Consider the following 17,918-nt stretch of genomic DNA (forward strand, 5'->3'; position numbering starts at 1 on the left):
GGCAAAACTCACTAGAAGAAATGGTCAAATGCCAAGGGCTCCTCACATTGTTCTGTATCCTAAATAACCTTTATTTTCCCACTATAGTGCCAACAACTCAAGCTGTGCCTGTGCTAGATCCAAATGTAACATCATATCTGTCAGTCTGAACTTAATCTTTATAAAACCAATTTCTCCCCCCACTGGATGGAAAAATGAAAGAAAAGCAGTCTTTACATTAAAATACACAGAAATAGACCTCTATAAATCTTACTAATGGTTGGCATGTGTTTATTCATTTCTCTAACTAAAAGTTGAAACAATCGACTACAGGCAGTGCAGGCTACTACAAATTGCTTTTTGGTAACATGCTAGCATAACTATGGTAACAAGAAACAAGCCAGCTTGGTTATTTTCACACCAGTCTACACTGTGTTGACTAAGCTGGCTACTGATCAAGTATGACAAAAACAGGAATAACAACCACATCTCCTGATTCACACCTCTGACCCCTAACAAAAGGAATGTATAGTCGCCCATTTAATTGACCTAGGAAAGAGCAATTGCTCTTTCTCAAAGGGACTAAATTACAGTTCCCAGATGGATAAACAGATTATTTATTCATGTTTAAACCGTAAAGTGATATTTTTTTTTTAATCACTTGCTTTCCTTTCCTATTTTGTCTCAAGAATCCATCTCTTCAGTGGTTGGTAGGGTACAAAAGAGATGTAGTTTCTATCTGTCCTTCTGTGTGGACCTGGACTCTGCTGTCAGCTAGTAAATTTTGTAATTGTGACAACAATCTACGAAAAACCTTAGGAAGATGTCATAATTTGGAGTACATTATACACATTCACCTTAATGAAGTGGCAATTTCTTACCACACTGGAGATAGATAAGAAAAGCACTAAAGGCAGCAATTTATCCATAAATATATTTCAAAAGCTGTTTGAAAAAAATGTGTGTGTCAAAGCACAAAGTAATCTTCAAGCCTGCTATGTATTGCAAGATGGAGAGAAGGCTTACACCATTATGGCAACAATTCCACACGGGAAATTATAATTTAGAATCAGAATCATTTTACTTTGCATTCAATACATATGAGTTAATTATTGATTTAGGGTCTTAAAAGATGGGAGAAGCCTTCTCACAATATCCCTGAAACTTCATCCACTTATTTGATATTTAGGACCTTTTATGTGAACTTCTATGTTTCCAGATATATTATCTTGTAGGCATTAGTACAATAATCCCACAAATAGCTCTCATACTACTTACAGCTAGCCCTTTATCATGTTTAAAAACAGATCCTATTAAGCAAAACATACATTTGTTTTGACTGGACTCCCACACCAGAGTTACTCACAGAATGCAATTTTTAGCATATGCATGTTCTGTGAGATTTTTAGGCTTTACAACTTGACAAGAACAGAAATCAAATCTTACTGGAAACCTTTCAATGCAACTGTAAGGAGGCATTTTGTAAAAGATCAACAAACAATTTGAAAAAAAAAATTGTAATTTTTACTTCAGCACTTACCATGCAAAACAATATTTGTGTATTTTCCACAAGTTCGATAACAAAAATCATCATTAGTTTCTTGGTTTCTGTTTTGAGATACTGATAAAATGCTATATCAGCATGTATAGCAATATTAACACATTTATTCAACCAGTTTTTCATTTGAACAAGATCTTTGCTTCAAGTAAAAACAGTAGGCTGACACTCTTCAAGCAAATCTATCTAAAGGTTCATAACAAAATAAAACCAAGATCAAGCAAATTTAAAACTGAAAAATATAAAGCAATCTATTACCATAGAAGACACAAGCACCAACCTGTTTTCAGTATCAGCACTGCATTTTGGAGATAGTAGCTCAAAGGATTTTGTAAATTTCACTACCTGTTACATAAGTAAAAGGAATTTTAAATTGTTGTTAGAATTACAAGTACACAAGTAAACATTAATGTAAGGTTACTGTATTTAAACCATATTTTTCTCCAATGAACCTACAACAAAGAATTAAATCTGTATTTCCTCAGTGAAGAATTCATGTAAAAATGTACTATGCACCATTCATAAAACAAACAATACCAAATCAAATGATAGCTTAATGAATTATGAAGAACAGAAATCATTTCTGCAACAGTATGCTTCCCTTCAGAGTTCTTTGGAACATGAACTACAGAGCTTTACCTAAATCTTTTTTTTTTTTTTCTTGGGGGGGTGGGGAAGCAAACAGAAATATGCTTTTGCAGTAATTGCAATCTCTTTTCCTTGAACTTGTGTCAACAGTACACAAACAAAGCATTTTAAGAGTAGCTGATGCAACACAGAACATAGATAATGGTTTTAGATGCTAAAGAACATCCACCTTTTATTTCAGTTCTGAATTGTAAATATTTTTCATGCTGTATATGGATGATATTTTAGACATGGCTTAGCATTAAGTTAGTCTATAGAGATCCATTTTGATATAAAGGTTAACCCTCTGAAATAGGGAAATTGGGAAAATAATTGCTTTGTCACTTTGTAAAAAATATATAAATGAGCATTTAGATGCTGTTCTCCTATTGCAAATTAACCTAAGTTTTATTATTATTTAAAAAAAACACAAGGGTTTGTTGTTCTCAGGCTTATCTGAATACCTCAGCTGTCTGCATTTCAGGATTTGGTCTAGGTGAATGAGAAGACTGTGTAGTTGGGAAAAAACCCTCCATGTTAAGTAGTAGAAAAGGTACTAAGAACAGAAAAAAAATGAAATGCCATCCACCATCTGCCAGAAACACAACGTACTACTGCTCTATGAAAAATAAAAATGATATTATACTTGCAAACATAGAAATGTAGTAGATTTATATCATCAAGAAATGTGGGGGGAGGTTAGTGTAAGAAAACACTAGAAACATTAAAATTACATAGCAGAACGTACATGAAATCCAAAGCTCTGTCGTGCTTTCACGAATGCTAGTGTAATTTAGGGCATACTCTGTGGAAAGTACTTAATTTCTATTAATTTAAATGCAATGAGAATCATAGCTTTCCTCCAGGAAATAAATAGTTTTTCTGCCATATATACAATCTTGTGATTCTCTTATAATCATTTAGACTCTCACTGATGCACTGCAAATCAATTACAGAGTCAATGAATCTGAAGAAACTTGGATAGAAAAGAATGCTTCAACTACTGATTTAATCAGTTGGAATGAAGGAAGATCGTGCTCAAATGGAGACACTAATATAAAGGTAACCAACAATCATAACAATGTTTACATTCCTAAAAGAGGCTCTCATACCCTATGAATGGCAGTATTTAAAGCGTCCTGGCAAAGGTTCATGCCAAAATGAAATCCAGCTTTGGACAGATAGTTTCATATGGTTTACCTCTACCTGCTCAACTTAAGAGCTCTGCAATGAAGTAGTTATTCCTTGATCAAATTGACTGAGCAATTGGAAAAAACAAGAATACTTCAGTAATGTTGAAAGTAATGTTTTCACTTAACCTGCTCAATGCAAATGCTTCCTTCTACCACAAGAGCAAGTACAGTTCTAAAACTGCATGAAGGCACCACCTGCTTGATAAGGTATTAGCCTGAAAACATCAACAAGGTCGTAAGTTCCAGGTAAATGTGAACAAAACTACAGACAGGATTTTTCTTTCCTCCTAGTGGCTATGGTATGAAAGAAAGAAGCCAAGCAAATAAATAATTGAGAACAAATCAGGTCCCTATTTTTTACCAAGCAAATCTAAGAAGTGCTTGCTGTCCTAGCTGCTCTGCAGTAAGCACTAATTCCATCACACATGCAACTGCGAAGGACAGCTAAACTGCTGGGTCACAACACTGATAGATCCTTCAGCAACTTACAGGCCTCATATTAAATGCCTTTAATGAACAGAAGGAATCAAAAATACATTTCCGTTTCCCCTCAAACAAGTGGTACTGGATAAAGGTACATACAACCTGTACATAACTTGCATTGAAGAATTATATGCTGAAAGAATTCTTGCTATCCAATGCTTACATTAAATATGAAACAGCTTCTCCACAATACAAAAAAGCTGCTACTCAACTCATCTATTAACCCTTCAACAAGAGGTGCAGGTATACTTACTGGGGATTCAATATCTTCCAGAAGTAATACTGAACACCGTTCACACTTGAGTAGAGTCTGGGCCCGATGCATAATTTTCTTGACAATCTTCTCTAAGTCAGTCTGTTCTTCGAAGAGGTCATTCACTACTTCCAGTAAAGCCTGTATACAAGGATACAGAACTCTTATACTGGTTACAGAATACATAAATATATGGAGCATTGCAAGGAGTCAATCTCTGCAGTCTTGATTTTAGTTTAAGTGAAAACTGAAATCTTCATTCACAAAATTCTTAATGATTATGGCAACAGTCAGTGGTGTGTGGTCAGAGGGGTATCTAGAAAAATAAATAAGCACACATCTCTATACTCAAAACTGACCACAGTTCAACTCCTAGCAATAAAAAGGGAATCTTACGAACTATTTCATTTTGGTTCAAAAATGAAACAATGGGTGGAACGCAACCCCCCAAGTATGTAGTATGGATTGCGTTGCTTGATTTGCAATAATGAATTTGCTAGTGCATTTATTTCCCACTTTGTATGTTCAAAATTTGAGAGAAGATTATATTAATACTTCCATATTCAAACAGAGCTCTGATCCCATTTTTACTACTAACAATTTATCTTCTCCCCTTCTCATTTCATTACCTACAAAAACAACAGGTCATGCTCTTTCCTACAAGTTCAAAAAAGGTCCAAAACCCTTTCCTTTATTCTGGCTAATGGCACTGAAACTGAAAACCTGCCCACTTAGGTAAGCATAAAAGCATTAGTGGGCTTAGCTGTCCCAATGCAGTAGTCATCAAAATATTGATCACAGTCATAGAAGTCGCACCACTCATGTCCTCATTGATGGGGAGGCCAAAATATGGGTTTAACTATCACATTTTACTTGCCAACTATTTTCAATCATCAGCCAAAGCTGAAGACCATCAACAGGTCAGAAACATAAGTACAGACTACCATATACCTGTCAAATGGCAACAAATATTAATTATGCTTTCCATGGCTGAAGCACTAAGAAAAAATACCTGCATCTCTAAACCTATTTCCTAATGCGTCCACTCGCCAGAATTCACCATTTTCTGACACCAAATGAGAACATCCAAAATATTCTTCTGCAGAGAGAATGTCTCTCAAAAGATTAAATGCTGCTTCCTCAAAAGCCTGTCATTGTTCCCAGAAGGCTGGGAACCTGTAGCAAATTTTAAATCTCTAAGCGCTCAAAAAATTTTGTTTCAATATCAAACAAAGAAAAACCACCACCACCACAAACAGTGGCAGAAAAGCATTTTTTCCCCAAGCCTCCTCCACACCCCCACATCCAAAATATAGTAGTCATTAGTTAGACCTGGACAAAAGACAGCTCAAATATTTAACAATATTTACATTTACACATTATTAGAATGGGCCATTAGTTTTCAGCTGAGTGGAAATCATTAGTCTCCATACATGAAAAGCACTAAAATCCAAGCAATGAAAATGTTAGTGCTTGATACAAGGACCAACCCCACTGTAGTTTCCCCAGCTTTGTGAAGTAAGATTTGTTAGGCACTACAGATGGTATTTCAACTGAAAATTCAGTGTGAAAATCAGGAAAAAACTTCCCAAATCACAATTTCATTTCTTTAAAAAATAAAAGTCACACCAAAAAGCAAAGGGCATGTGAGCTCACTGTTACTCTCACTTCTTTGAAGCCTTCTATCCCAACTCACACATCATCAGCAACCATGAGTAACATACCTATGCAGATACATGCTTTTGAAATCTTTTACATACAAGTCTTTGCTTGTTTACTTTTATAAAGATGATCTAAATTATTCACACACAAATTGAATGCCAAAGTTTTGATATTTCTGGAGTTTTACTAGAGTTTGAATCACTGCCAATGTAACTCTTTCTACTGCACTGTCACCAGTACAATTGTCTCAGTACTCCAAAACAAGAAACTGACATCAGGAAACAACAGATACCACCAAGAGCTTTTCCTCCCACGTTCCCTGCTTGCTGCCTTAGTAAAGTTTGCTATCTGCTGGAAATGCATCTTTGGAAATAAAATGTAGTTAAGACAGTCTGGTTAGCAAAAAAGTACACATAGCTGAAATCTGAAAGAACAAAAGATGAAGATTTGATACTAGTTCAACATATGAGGACTGCTCAAAAAAGCACTGCCTCCTATTTTATTATGTTGGTCCACAACATTAGAGGTGGACATTGCTGGTATGGCAGTAGAGTTTCAACCTTCCTGTCAGTATTCCATTACATGTTGTTGCTGTGACAGGTGGCAGTAGAGGGGTAGTCTGTTAAAATGGTGTCTGAAATGAAAGTGCATATAAAGCAAAGGTATGCCATTGAATTCCTCCTTGCAGAAAAAGATGGCACCACTGACACTCATCGACACTTACTGAAGTGTTTATGGAGACCAAACAATGGATGTGAATACACTGAAGCAGTGGGTGGTGTGTTTCAGCAGTGGTGACAGCAACATGGAAGACAAGCCATGGTCTTGTCACCTAGTAGATTTTTAAGAGCATAGCATGCAGGCTCTTTTTCATCACTGGCAAAAATGCATAGCTGATGGTGGTGTCTACGTTAAAAAATAGCATTTTGTATCCAATAATTTGCTCTATCCAATACTGTTATTGTGCACTTTGTATCTAAGATAGTTTCCATAGAAATAAATAGGAGGCATTACTTTTGGAGCAACTTACTTACATTTTGTTACTCACCCTGCTTCTGTCATATTCCTTCCTTGAAGCTGCAAATAGCTGGGCATTGGATATGGCAATCCCACAGAATGGGAGGTACATCTGCATCACCTAGTGCCAAAAGAAACGTCCCGCCATTAAATACAACTGCAGTTAGACAGTCTAAACAAAGTTAACAAAGTTAAGAAAGACAGTTAACAAAGAGACAAACTTAAGTGGCGTCTCTCAGGAAAGTCTCAAGACCACTCACTCTTCGATAGACAACTAAGTACAATCAAAATCATCACAGACAAAGCACTAAAAATTGATGGAACAAAGATCAAACTGGAAGGAAAGAAAAATGCATTTGAGTTCATAGGTCCCCCTATGGCTTGACTGGAAAACTGTGATTTTTGAGTCTAGAAATTGTCTTCTGAAGGCGATATTAAAATATGTAGACACTGCAGCTTCTCCAGTGAAAGTATTGCTCTTATATTTCCTGGTCTGCCTTTGTTCTAATACCTAAAGAAAAAAATGAGAACAGCAATCTTGAGTCACGTTCCTGCTGATTTTTAGAGGACACAGATTTTGTAGAATACCAGCTAAGTATAACACAACACATTCATCCCCAAACTCTTAGTCATAGAGCTGATTCTCTTCTCAATGGGGAAAAGGAGGTTCAAGATACGCTCAAGAAAATTCCAGAGAAGAGAGATTAAAGGCAAATTAAGTTGAAATGAATGAAAAAAAAAAATTGCAAGGTCTGTTTAGGTCTGCAAGAAAATTCATATTTATTTAGTCCTCTGAGAGGACCAAGTTGGGCCTTAATGCATGATCACACATTAAGAAAGACTACACAGGAAGGTCTGGGAAATATTTTGAGATGCAAGCTGACCATACTTTAAACTGGCTCTGAGTGACACATACTATTCTACTCAAATGCCTGAATACCTGGAGAATTGGCACATTTCACACGGATGTCGATGCACTGAAGACTAATAATATTAACGTATTTAAGCCACATGAAAATAATAAGCCTACAGCAGCAGTCAGTGCAGAGCAGTTCAAAGTGTAGGAAGTAGCTCTGATAGCTGCCGAACAGCTTTAACATTTCCCAAGCCAATGGGAGTTGGAGCACTCTGAGATCATTGGGTGGTTAGCAGAATATATGGAAGGACAGACATAAGGCTTCAATAGACCTTAATGCCTTTGGACAAAATGCTTGATGAGACAAGCACTGAAATGGTATCATCACAAAGGAAGGCATATCCATTTAATTTTTAAAACTATTATCATTTCTCTAGCACCATCACCATCTTTACATATCATATGTATGACCTCCTCCTTTTTGGTTATCAAATACATAAATGAAATTTGGAAGTGGAAGATCCTTTCCAATTAAAAAATAATAATAATGTTACAGCAGCTAACCTTCTCACCAGTCTTTGTCAACGGAGAGATCAACTGCAAGCTGTACTCTCCTGTGAGAAGTTTTGGCATTGAAAAGCTGGCATTTTGTCTTTGAAGCTTCATTTAATTAGGAAGTTATTGCCAACTCAGGGAAACAGACTATTAAGACTACTTAAGGGGAAAAAAAAAAAAAGAAAATCAACAAAAAACAACCAAGAGCTGTAATCACTCAGAAGAACCAAAACTCTGCAGCAATTTCTGTTCTACTTCATCTTCCTTAAACACTCTGTAGACTATGGGTCTACTAAATTTGTGTTTGCGTAAATATGAGTTTTCTAACAGGATTTTCATATCCTCTGACTTTTGCACTTTCACAGCTGCCACTCTGTCAGAATATGTGTGGTCTTCCTACTACAGACACCTATTCTGCTAGTTTGCAAACACTTCAGTCTTTTTCCACCATGGTTCCTCTAAAGAAGAGTTACACACTTCAGATTTGACACTTACCTTTGTGGAAGACAGTAATTAAACTGGTAATTAAAAAGTCAGCTATCGCAACAAGTCTGCAGGAAAGAGTACAAGAAATGAAAGAAATTCTGAAACACAATCACTGAAGGGGTCATTTTCTTATAAGAGCTCCTCTGAGATAATTTTGCCTATTTCAACTTAGATTTTGCTTACAAAATGAAGCAAAAATTTATCTATATTTTCCTGTAATAGTAATAAACACCACAGACACGTAAAAGATGACCAAGGAAGATCTACAGAACAGAAAAAAAAATTAACTGAGAAAAATCTGCCATAATTAATAAATATCATAGTGAGACTTATTAAAAAAAAAGTAAAAGTAAAAGTTAGTACTAATTGCCCACACACTGGAACTTCTTATTCAATTATAATGTGACATCATGGTGATAGAAAGCATATGAGAAGTTTTAGTAAGATGAAAATGCAATACTGCATAACACCACTTCCCAAAATTTGAATTCCAATCCCTTTACAGAAAGCAACATCCATGAAATGCTGGTACATGTAATGTCAAGAGTTTGGAAAGCTGCTGATCTATGTCATCCTTTTCACAACTCAAACTAATTGTGTAAAGTTTAGCACAACTAAAACTGACACCAAGTACCAAACTGTTAAATATAATCAGTAGAAGAAAATAAATGTTGACAACTATCAAGAAAAAATGTATTAAAAAAATAAAATCAACTGTCAGATAGAGAGGAACCACCCCGTAATAACAAGTAAATCAACTATTACTGTTTATTACTAGAGATCATGTGTCAAAACAAAAGCCTACTGTCATTCCTCTTTCCTACTTTCTGAATTGTAAAGGCAACTGCTGTCTAAAGAATCGTTGGCAAATTGTAATACCATTCCAAATATAGACATTTCTAATGGTAACTGAATTTTAAATAAGGTTTTTTTTTTTAAATCCAAAATTACAGAATATAGTACAAAACTTTTATCACATTTTGACTTTAAGCACTCAAGACTTTCTTATTTCTTATTTATTTTGCAATGTTTTAAGAGAAAGGAAGTCTTTACAAGCATCTCCAACCTCTTGATGTTACAGCCGTTGACAATCCAAACAAATTAAGTAATAATACTGAACTTTTCTCTGCCTGAACCACACACTGTAATGAACTGTTATTGTTATGCTAGATTCCCCATGAGCATTTTCCCTCAGAAGGGAATGCACAGAAAGAACTGAGGAAATAGAAAGAGCAGAGGAAATGGCACATAACACCCTTTCTTCCTCCCTTGAAGTTACAGGTATGCTATTAGAGACCTTTTGGTGCTCCAACACATTGCATTACAGAATAGCAATGCACTGTAATTCTATTTCCCTTCCTGCTGATTATTACTATGGCTCCTTAAATAGAAGCATTTTACTTATAATAACATAAAAGCACAGTCCACATGCTTTGGTAATGTAGTATTGATTTTTGATAATAGCAAATAAATTAGGTAGAAGTCTAAATTGTATAGAAAAGACAGATTATAGATGGACATGAATACACTGTTATGCAGCATGTCACAGCAATGGACATAGATAACACACATGGTCATTTTAATTTGCCTCTGAGAGATGATCTTGCCAAGAAGGAGCTGTTTTCTCTTTCCCTGTCTGTGATTCTTCCCGTAACACTGGGCAGGCCACACAAACTCTGCACAGGTTTCACCAAATTGTTTTATTATACAGTAAAGCCTACATAATGCTGAAACTTGTAAAGGTATTGCTGACACCCAGATTAAAGCTGGAGTGTGCTGCATGTTTCAGTTATACTAATGCAAAGAAACATGCATGGGATTTGTGGAAAAAACAGTCCATATTCACTTTCAAAAGACATAAAATTATTTCCCCTAGTCTAAAGGAGATTAAAAATCATTTTTTGGAAGGAAAATATAGCGTACCTGAAAGGAAATTTCCTTCCATATTTAACTTGAACTAATGAGAGGAGGAGAGCCCACAGATTTATTAAACAAAGCCAATTGCTAAGAAAGCAAATAGACAGAATATAAAAACATTAGGAATATAGCTTTACCAGATATATCTTGTCTATTTATTCCAGCAAATAAGATTAGCTGTAATGACTCATCACAGTACCTTGCAGCATATTAACAAACAAATCAGTAAATTTATAATACTATATTTTATTAAAATAATGTTCAATCCAAATAACAAGCTAATCTAATGAACCTACTGAGATGCTAGAAGAGACAGCTGTTTGTTCTGGTGCCAAATAGAAGGCATTCAGATAACTGCAGATTAACAACATTATATTGTGAATTACTTGGGCATAGAGGGGCCAGGTAACCTGACAATTTTTTCATACTTAACAGTGCAGCAAGCACAAAACCCTCAGCAACTACAGCTGCCTTAAGTTCACAATGACGTACAAAAGCTAAGGAGTTGTATTCATTCACAAAATGTTCAATATTTTGTCAGGGCAAGAAACCCTCTACAGAAAGAAATAGAGCAATAGGCATTAATTCAATATCTCATCCTCTTCATTTCTAAATTTTACTAGTTTGTTACGGGATATCTTATACCAGGAGTACAAAAACACAAATAGCAAGGGAACAAACAGCATAAGCACTGGAAGCTGCAATATTCTATTGTACAACCAATAACATTTTTAGCCAAGGTCCAAAGATGATGCATCTTTTCTGGAAAAATAAAATGGAGAGATCAAGTGGCTGCCCTGACCACTGTTACTTTTTCCTTTCTGCATATATTCCCATGGCTTTCAGTATCTCCACACATTTTTCAACTGCTATGCCCAAAGTTAGACCTTTAAATCAGCAAATATAGCGTACCTGAAAGGAAATTTGGAAGTACAAAGTATTACAAATTTTCACAGTATTAACATCCAGGACAAGAAGGCTGCAAATAAATGTACACTTGTTTCATTGTTTTTTTTATGGCATCAGTTCTGAAATGCAGATGAAACCTACCAGTTCTCCTTCAGAATTTCAGAATATAGTCTTTCACATGATTCCTCTGTTCACAGTTTTATAGATCAAAAGTTCTATATCTGGCTTCACAATTGTCAGTGTTGGGACAGCTATCCTAATGCCTTGAGATGTAGCACTCATTAGCCTTTCATCTGGCTTTTCACCGGTGCCAAGATATAGACAGAATTTAAGTTAATAGATACTTAGCAATGTTTCTTTTAACTGCTAAAATAAGGATTTTCTCTGGTGATCTGGTCTTGAGAGTCATAGTAACTTCATGCATGATATAAACCTTATTATTATGAGAAACAGACAGGACCAGGCCGGGCTCCTTCTGACAATGCCAGGGCTCAGAGCAACCAACTTACCCTTCAAATAGCCTGGGGAAGATGGTGCCTTACTGAACTGACAGTTCTTCTTTCTGCTGCCCTAAAAAAACTCTCTGCTAGCTCCTACTTTCAAAATTTGAAATAAGGCTATTTTCTAATTGGGTTTCTTATGGGTAATAAAGTTTTGAAATTGTCAGTTCATGAAAAGGTACAGAAAGCCTTTAGTTTCCTTACCTTGGTATTCAATTTTCTCAAAGAGTACAAGCTTTACATCAACTACAAACCAATATGAAATGTAATCTGTAGATCTCATTGTATCCGTTTATTTTTAATGACAGAGATGACAGAGACGAGAAAGCTGCACACATGCAGAACCTGCAATGCAGAAAGTTACTTGCTAACCATGAAAAACAGCCAGTGCTGCAATGGCAGCACACTGCAGAGGTAAAAATGCTAGCTTCATGCTGCTGACTGGAAAGCAGCCCTGAATTCAGCTTCAGTGAAATGCAATGACATTTACCTTGCCTCCCCCACAGGCTGTTTTGCCTGCACTAAGCATTCTCAGAGAGCACCCAGTACCATAACTATTTGACGGATACAATCTAACTCGGGAATATCAACGTGCTCCGAGCATCCTTCTGTCTGTGGTCACAAAAGACAGCAATTAGGATATCTGATGGAGATAAGAAGCCTCTCAAAAAGGATGGAGTACTCGATCTGACACAAATTATAGGTTAAACCTCTCGGTGAACACTTGTCTGGTTCGACTTTCATCTTCAGGGATCGGAGGAGGCACTTTTTATACAGTTTATTTGGTGAGGCTGAGGGGGAAGCAAGGAAATTGAGGCTTCCTAGAAAGAGAAAAATATCCCTGTGAAGTAAATATTTTTACATTAAAATTGGAAATGTTTTATGAATATACTTAAAAACAAGCCAGGGAAGCCAGCTGCCCCTTGAAACATTTCCTGAAATGTTAAAAATAGGTTTCTGAAATGAAAGAAATATTTTACTGAATTCTGAAAATGTGAAACCAAAATTGATTGCAAAATGGTTGGTTAAGCACAAGTGCTCAAACTCCATTGCCTTCTGCCAACTATGCAGTGCCTGGCTACCCATGCCTCTGACAAAAACCTGACCACCACCTAGGTTTTCAGTTCAGTTTTCAAAATTATTTTTCCATTCCAAGCATGGACTAAACCTCTGCTTGGTAGAGACATCCCTTGAATTATAGGCATACAAGCTCAGCTCATAAGCTCATGCTCACATCTATGAACCTACAGAGGCTCCTGAATCAATTTTCTATTGCCCCAGTGTTTTTTTCTCCTTTTTAAAAATTTTTGTTTGCATGTGGCTATTTATGCAGTGCCATAAGAATGTCCTAATGCTCACAAACAGATGGCACCATCTCGGTCTTGTAAAGCTGACCATAAAAACATGAATTGGTGGCTGTAAACAGCCTGAAAAGGAGAACAGGAGCATTTCTTCAGCACTATCTCTGTGCTTGGCTGCCTCATATAATTACTGGCACACATTCAAACTAGATAACTGCGTCACCAGACAGATTACAACACACGTTGCCTGCAGGAACAGACTTATTGCAGTTTTAAAACCTGACTTCTATGTAGGTCACCATCCTCATGAGCTGCGGCACTGGGAGACTACTGCATACACAGCCAAGGAGCTGGGGAGGGCAGAGCACAGTGTGTACAGGTTCAGCCTCAACTCTGACCCTTTTCAGCCCTCCTCACAGCCCTCCAGTTTCTACAGCACAAAATTCATCTTCTCTCTCTTTTATGCAGGGCTCCGCAGACGTGAGGTGAGGAAACAAATGAACACATCTACTTTGATTTACAGTGGACTCCTGTAAGATTATTTATAGAGTCAGAACTATACACATCCACTAATCCTATTTCATTTTTCTGGCAGATATTTTTAGGCTTCTTGTCCCAGCCATTTTGCAGCTAAATGTTATTCATACCTTCCATCGCCAGTAGGAGACAAAGCTCAAAAAATCTAAACAAGACATACTGAATTTTCTGTCATACACACAGAAACATTGTCAGGGTCTATTAAATCTATTCTTAAAAATATATGACACATTTAAACACTTCAACATTGCATTGAATTTAGTAGTTGTTATAAAGTGGAAAAAAACAATAAATTTCGTTGTAAAATTCCACAGAATATCTCACATGAAATGCTATTGCTCTAGATAAAACTGATCCATGAAAGCATTTCTGCTAGACTAGGACACCACCCAAAATTCAAACATATGCAAAATGGCTACTATTCTAGGATCAAATCTTGTGATCTCATATTCTCAGAGATCATTCTATTTTCATCAGAAGCTTCTCCCTGTTTGACACGTGCTACATCAATGATGCCCAGTAATAACCTCTGTCCCAGCAAGCACTTTAAAGCTACCCTTCAATTATTCAAAACGTGACATTAAGACAGGATTTCCAGCAGGAAAATCAGAGACAAGAGGAGGATAAGAGTAAGACAAGGAAGAAGAGTGGTTCTATTAAAGCTAGATGTGCAGAAAATGAGGAAGTATAAGGATGGCAATCAAAGATAAAAGAGCATTGCCAGAAGGAGCATTGCAGTCACAGTATAAGCACCTGTAAGCCTCATGCCTGGCAAACAGCATTCAGTCCTAGAGCTTGGCAAAGGCACATCCAACTTGAAAGCTAGGAAAAAGACACCTCGTGAGCAGCCCAAGCGAGAACTGCAAAGCTTACATAATATGATCAAACCGGTGAACCTACACGCTCCTGTATTACAAAAGCCATGGAGACTCCTCACTGCAAAGGCTTTGGAGATCTCCCAAATCTGGATGGGGGGGGTGAACATACAACTACATACAGTCAGAATTTCATTAAATCAACACAGAAATTGTTTCCAGTGTTTCCATCCATTGTTTTTGAAAGGTGCCAGTGCATCGTCTTTTGTGGCAAAGCCTGATAAGAGAAGCAGTAGGCAGATTTTATTCGTTCCTCTGAAATGACATGAATGAACAGCATCATGGGACAGACACAAATGTCCTCAGAACTGCAGTACCTACTCAGCAATTAACTTTCTGTCCTTCAAAGACTGAATGTCAGTCATCTTTGATGCATTCAAGTTATACCATCACCTTAATAAAAGTCAAGTTGATAGGGTTCATGGAGAACTTTTTATCTGTGTAATGTTTTCCAAAGAGACAAGAGGGGTTGTTAGTGCCTGGCTGCTCTCTGCTGTTGGAAGACGAGTCACCAGAGACTGGTCCCCAGGTATGGGAGCCTACATCCATTGTGTAAGAGCATTGGCAGGCAGTTCTGCAGTGTTTTAAATCTCAGTATGTCAAAGCACTTTGGAAGACAAGCAGTGAAGTTTAACAGCAGCAATATCACGTCATAATTTTCTTCTGGAGACAGGAAAACTGAGCCAAAGAAAGAGTAACTGATTTATCTATGTGGATGAAGAAGGTCACAAAGAAAGACTTGGTAAAAATTATGGAAAAGCTCCTGGTTCCCACCATGCCTGAATCAATGGACCCTACCTGCTTGAAGACGCAATTATAAAAGCTTTATAAATGTCACTGCATGAGACTAAGATGTTGGTACTGTAGAATAAGAGCAGTTGAAGACTGACACTATCACTGATAAAAAAAAAAAAAAAAAGAGCTCCAGATCAGAGCTTTAAACCTGTATAGAAGGATTAATGGATATCACTTTGAAGTTGATTTTTTGTTTAACACAATTGCAGATTTCTGTTTCGCCTCACCAGACTGCTTCACGTATCTGATCTGCGGCAGAGAACTACACATAATAACCTACAATGATAGTTAAATGGTATTGAAAGAAATGAGTAAATTCCACATACGCTCCTTGAGAATGTAATTTTCAGGTTCTACTTACAATTCAGTTACCAACTCCAAACTCTCATAAAAAATGAGAAGGTATGTACAAGGTATACTTGTACACTTCTTGATGCAGTATTAGTACTGAAGTGTACACACAGAAAACCATTTCTACAGACTGTTGGCTTTCATCAGGACAGAATAAAGATGTCTTTCAGCTTTCTTACAAATTAAGTTGTCTTTTGAGTCAGAGTGGAGGCATGCATTTCTGTGAGTTGTGAGCAAAACATAATCCTATTGTTGCATAAATACCATGTGCAGTTTAACCAAAAAAAGAACTTAGCTCGTCTATATATAGCAGCCCTCACTGACATCACAGCGACATTACTCTGTCTTTATTCTTCTCTCATATACTTCAAAAGGAGTCTTGTGATTTTGGAGAAGAAGTTACACAAACAGCAATTTTTTTTCATATTGAAGTTTAACAGAGATAATGTTTCTGGAAGAGCTGACTGCAGAGGCCTGATTCTTTGCCACACTGAGTTCCTGCTTTAGAGAAGCAGGCATTCTCGGTGGAAGTCCTCCTCCTCCTTCCTGACTGAACCCGCAAAGGGAATACAAAAGCCTGAGACTCATACAAAAACCAACCAGATTTCCTGGGTTAAATTTTAGCAGGTAGGAATTAAAGTTAGCTACTCTGACTGCCCACTGTTTGAAGCATTACTCCAAAAGGGATGGAAAGGATTGCTTCTGTTTTCACAGAACATTTAAAGTTTTCTTATGCAAATGAGACAGATACTCGGCAATAGCTTGAAAGACAAGAAGAGACTCAACACTAACTATATTTCCTTATGTATTCCCTTACATTACTCCTGCCAACCAAAGCATTTCTATTATTTTATAGGCTACAAAAGCTTTACACCCAGATGGAAAAAGAAGAAATGGAAATAGTAGAAAGGTCAACATAATAGCATAAGGGACTGTTACTTTTACCACACCATCTCTCTTTCCACTGAGATGCTTCTGTGTTTATTCACCTTGTTGAACTTTCATGATACATAGAAGCCTGACTACTAAACAAAATTGCATTGTATTTTTGACATTTTATGTTATTTAGTTAAAGTTTCTCCTGAACACTGGGAAATTCGCCAGTGGTATTCTTCATTTGACTTTTTTCAGTTTGTGTGTATTTAATGATTAATCATTGCTACTGAATGTCGTGGGACTTTATAATGGTGATGCTTGCCTGCTCTCCATGTACTTATTCAGAGAAAGCTGTTCCTTTTCTTATTTCCATTTCTTAAGATGAAAAATACTTTTAAGAAATATAGTGCATTTTCAGTCTATTTTTTTTATTTTGTAAAAAAAAAAAAAGCAATCTATTTCCTTTTTATCATAAAGCAAAAGTACTTAGACTGTCACACCAGGAGAATTGATTATGCAATTGGACAAACTCAACAATGTTCTGATCTCAATTAGTTTATATTAGGGAATTTTCAGACCTAATTATTTACAATACGTAGTGTAATTTCCACCTGTCGCATTATGAATGTTAGCATTTCATGTGAAGTGGTGAAATAAAGCCTACAAACCTGTCTACAAAAAGCAGCTCACACACCCTTCATGTTGAGCTTGTATATGAAAAAAAGAAGTGTACGTTCATAACATTTCTTTAGAACAGCTTCCATCCAAAGTGACAGAATGTTTGCTAGAAGGAAAGTATCTATAAAATCTAGACAGTATAACTCTTAGTAGGCTAAGGTTAAAATAATTTCTTAAATCACAAGGGAAAAAAAAAACTATTTCAAACAAAGGGAGCTTTTGGAAGACCATCACAAAGTATATAGATTAAAAAAGTATTTTTAAAATAAAACAAATGTGTTGAGCAATTATATTGTCTACTTTTTTTCATTACAAGCACAGTTTAAAGGAACAGTAGAAAAGGATACAAACCAACTACTGCTCTCATCTATATCACTATGGGCCTGCAGTAATACCTCTGACATTTTAACTTGGGTTTGTGTGGTTATAATTTATAGAATTTTGTCTTCTTTGAAGGTGTAGAAATGGAGTTGATGCCTGAAGGACATTTTCATCAGCTCAGGCAGTATC

The 17,918-nt window shown here is 36.4% G+C and overlaps 1 protein-coding gene and 1 long non-coding RNA gene across 3 annotated transcripts in view; one reads left to right on the forward strand and one right to left on the reverse strand.

Moving 5' to 3' along the window:
* Nucleotides 1-17,918, forward strand: part of LOC149917265 (uncharacterized) — a 120,980-nt gene that overhangs the window by 101,071 nt on the left and 1,991 nt on the right. Inside the window, exon 5 of the long non-coding RNA XR_016468307.1 lies at nucleotides 3,121-3,226. This is a non-coding gene — a long non-coding RNA (uncharacterized LOC149917265). The remainder of the gene's footprint in view (nucleotides 1-3,120; nucleotides 3,227-17,918) is intronic.
* Nucleotides 1-17,918, reverse strand: part of PDE11A (phosphodiesterase 11A) — a 121,310-nt gene that overhangs the window by 62,185 nt on the left and 41,207 nt on the right. For both annotated transcript variants that reach the window (XM_090144086.1, XM_031601374.2), the window contains 3 exons: nucleotides 6,804-6,893; nucleotides 4,094-4,234; nucleotides 1,818-1,882 (listed from right to left, as the gene is read on the reverse strand). In XM_090144086.1, the coding sequence (XP_090000212.1) occupies nucleotides 1,818-1,882; nucleotides 4,094-4,234; nucleotides 6,804-6,893 (296 nt within the window). The remainder of the gene's footprint in view (nucleotides 1-1,817; nucleotides 1,883-4,093; nucleotides 4,235-6,803; nucleotides 6,894-17,918) is intronic.

Source organism: Phasianus colchicus, chromosome 7 (assembly GCF_987193195.1).
Source record: "Phasianus colchicus chromosome 7, bPhaCol1.hap1.1, whole genome shotgun sequence".
NCBI lineage: Eukaryota > Metazoa > Chordata > Aves > Galliformes > Phasianidae > Phasianus > Phasianus colchicus.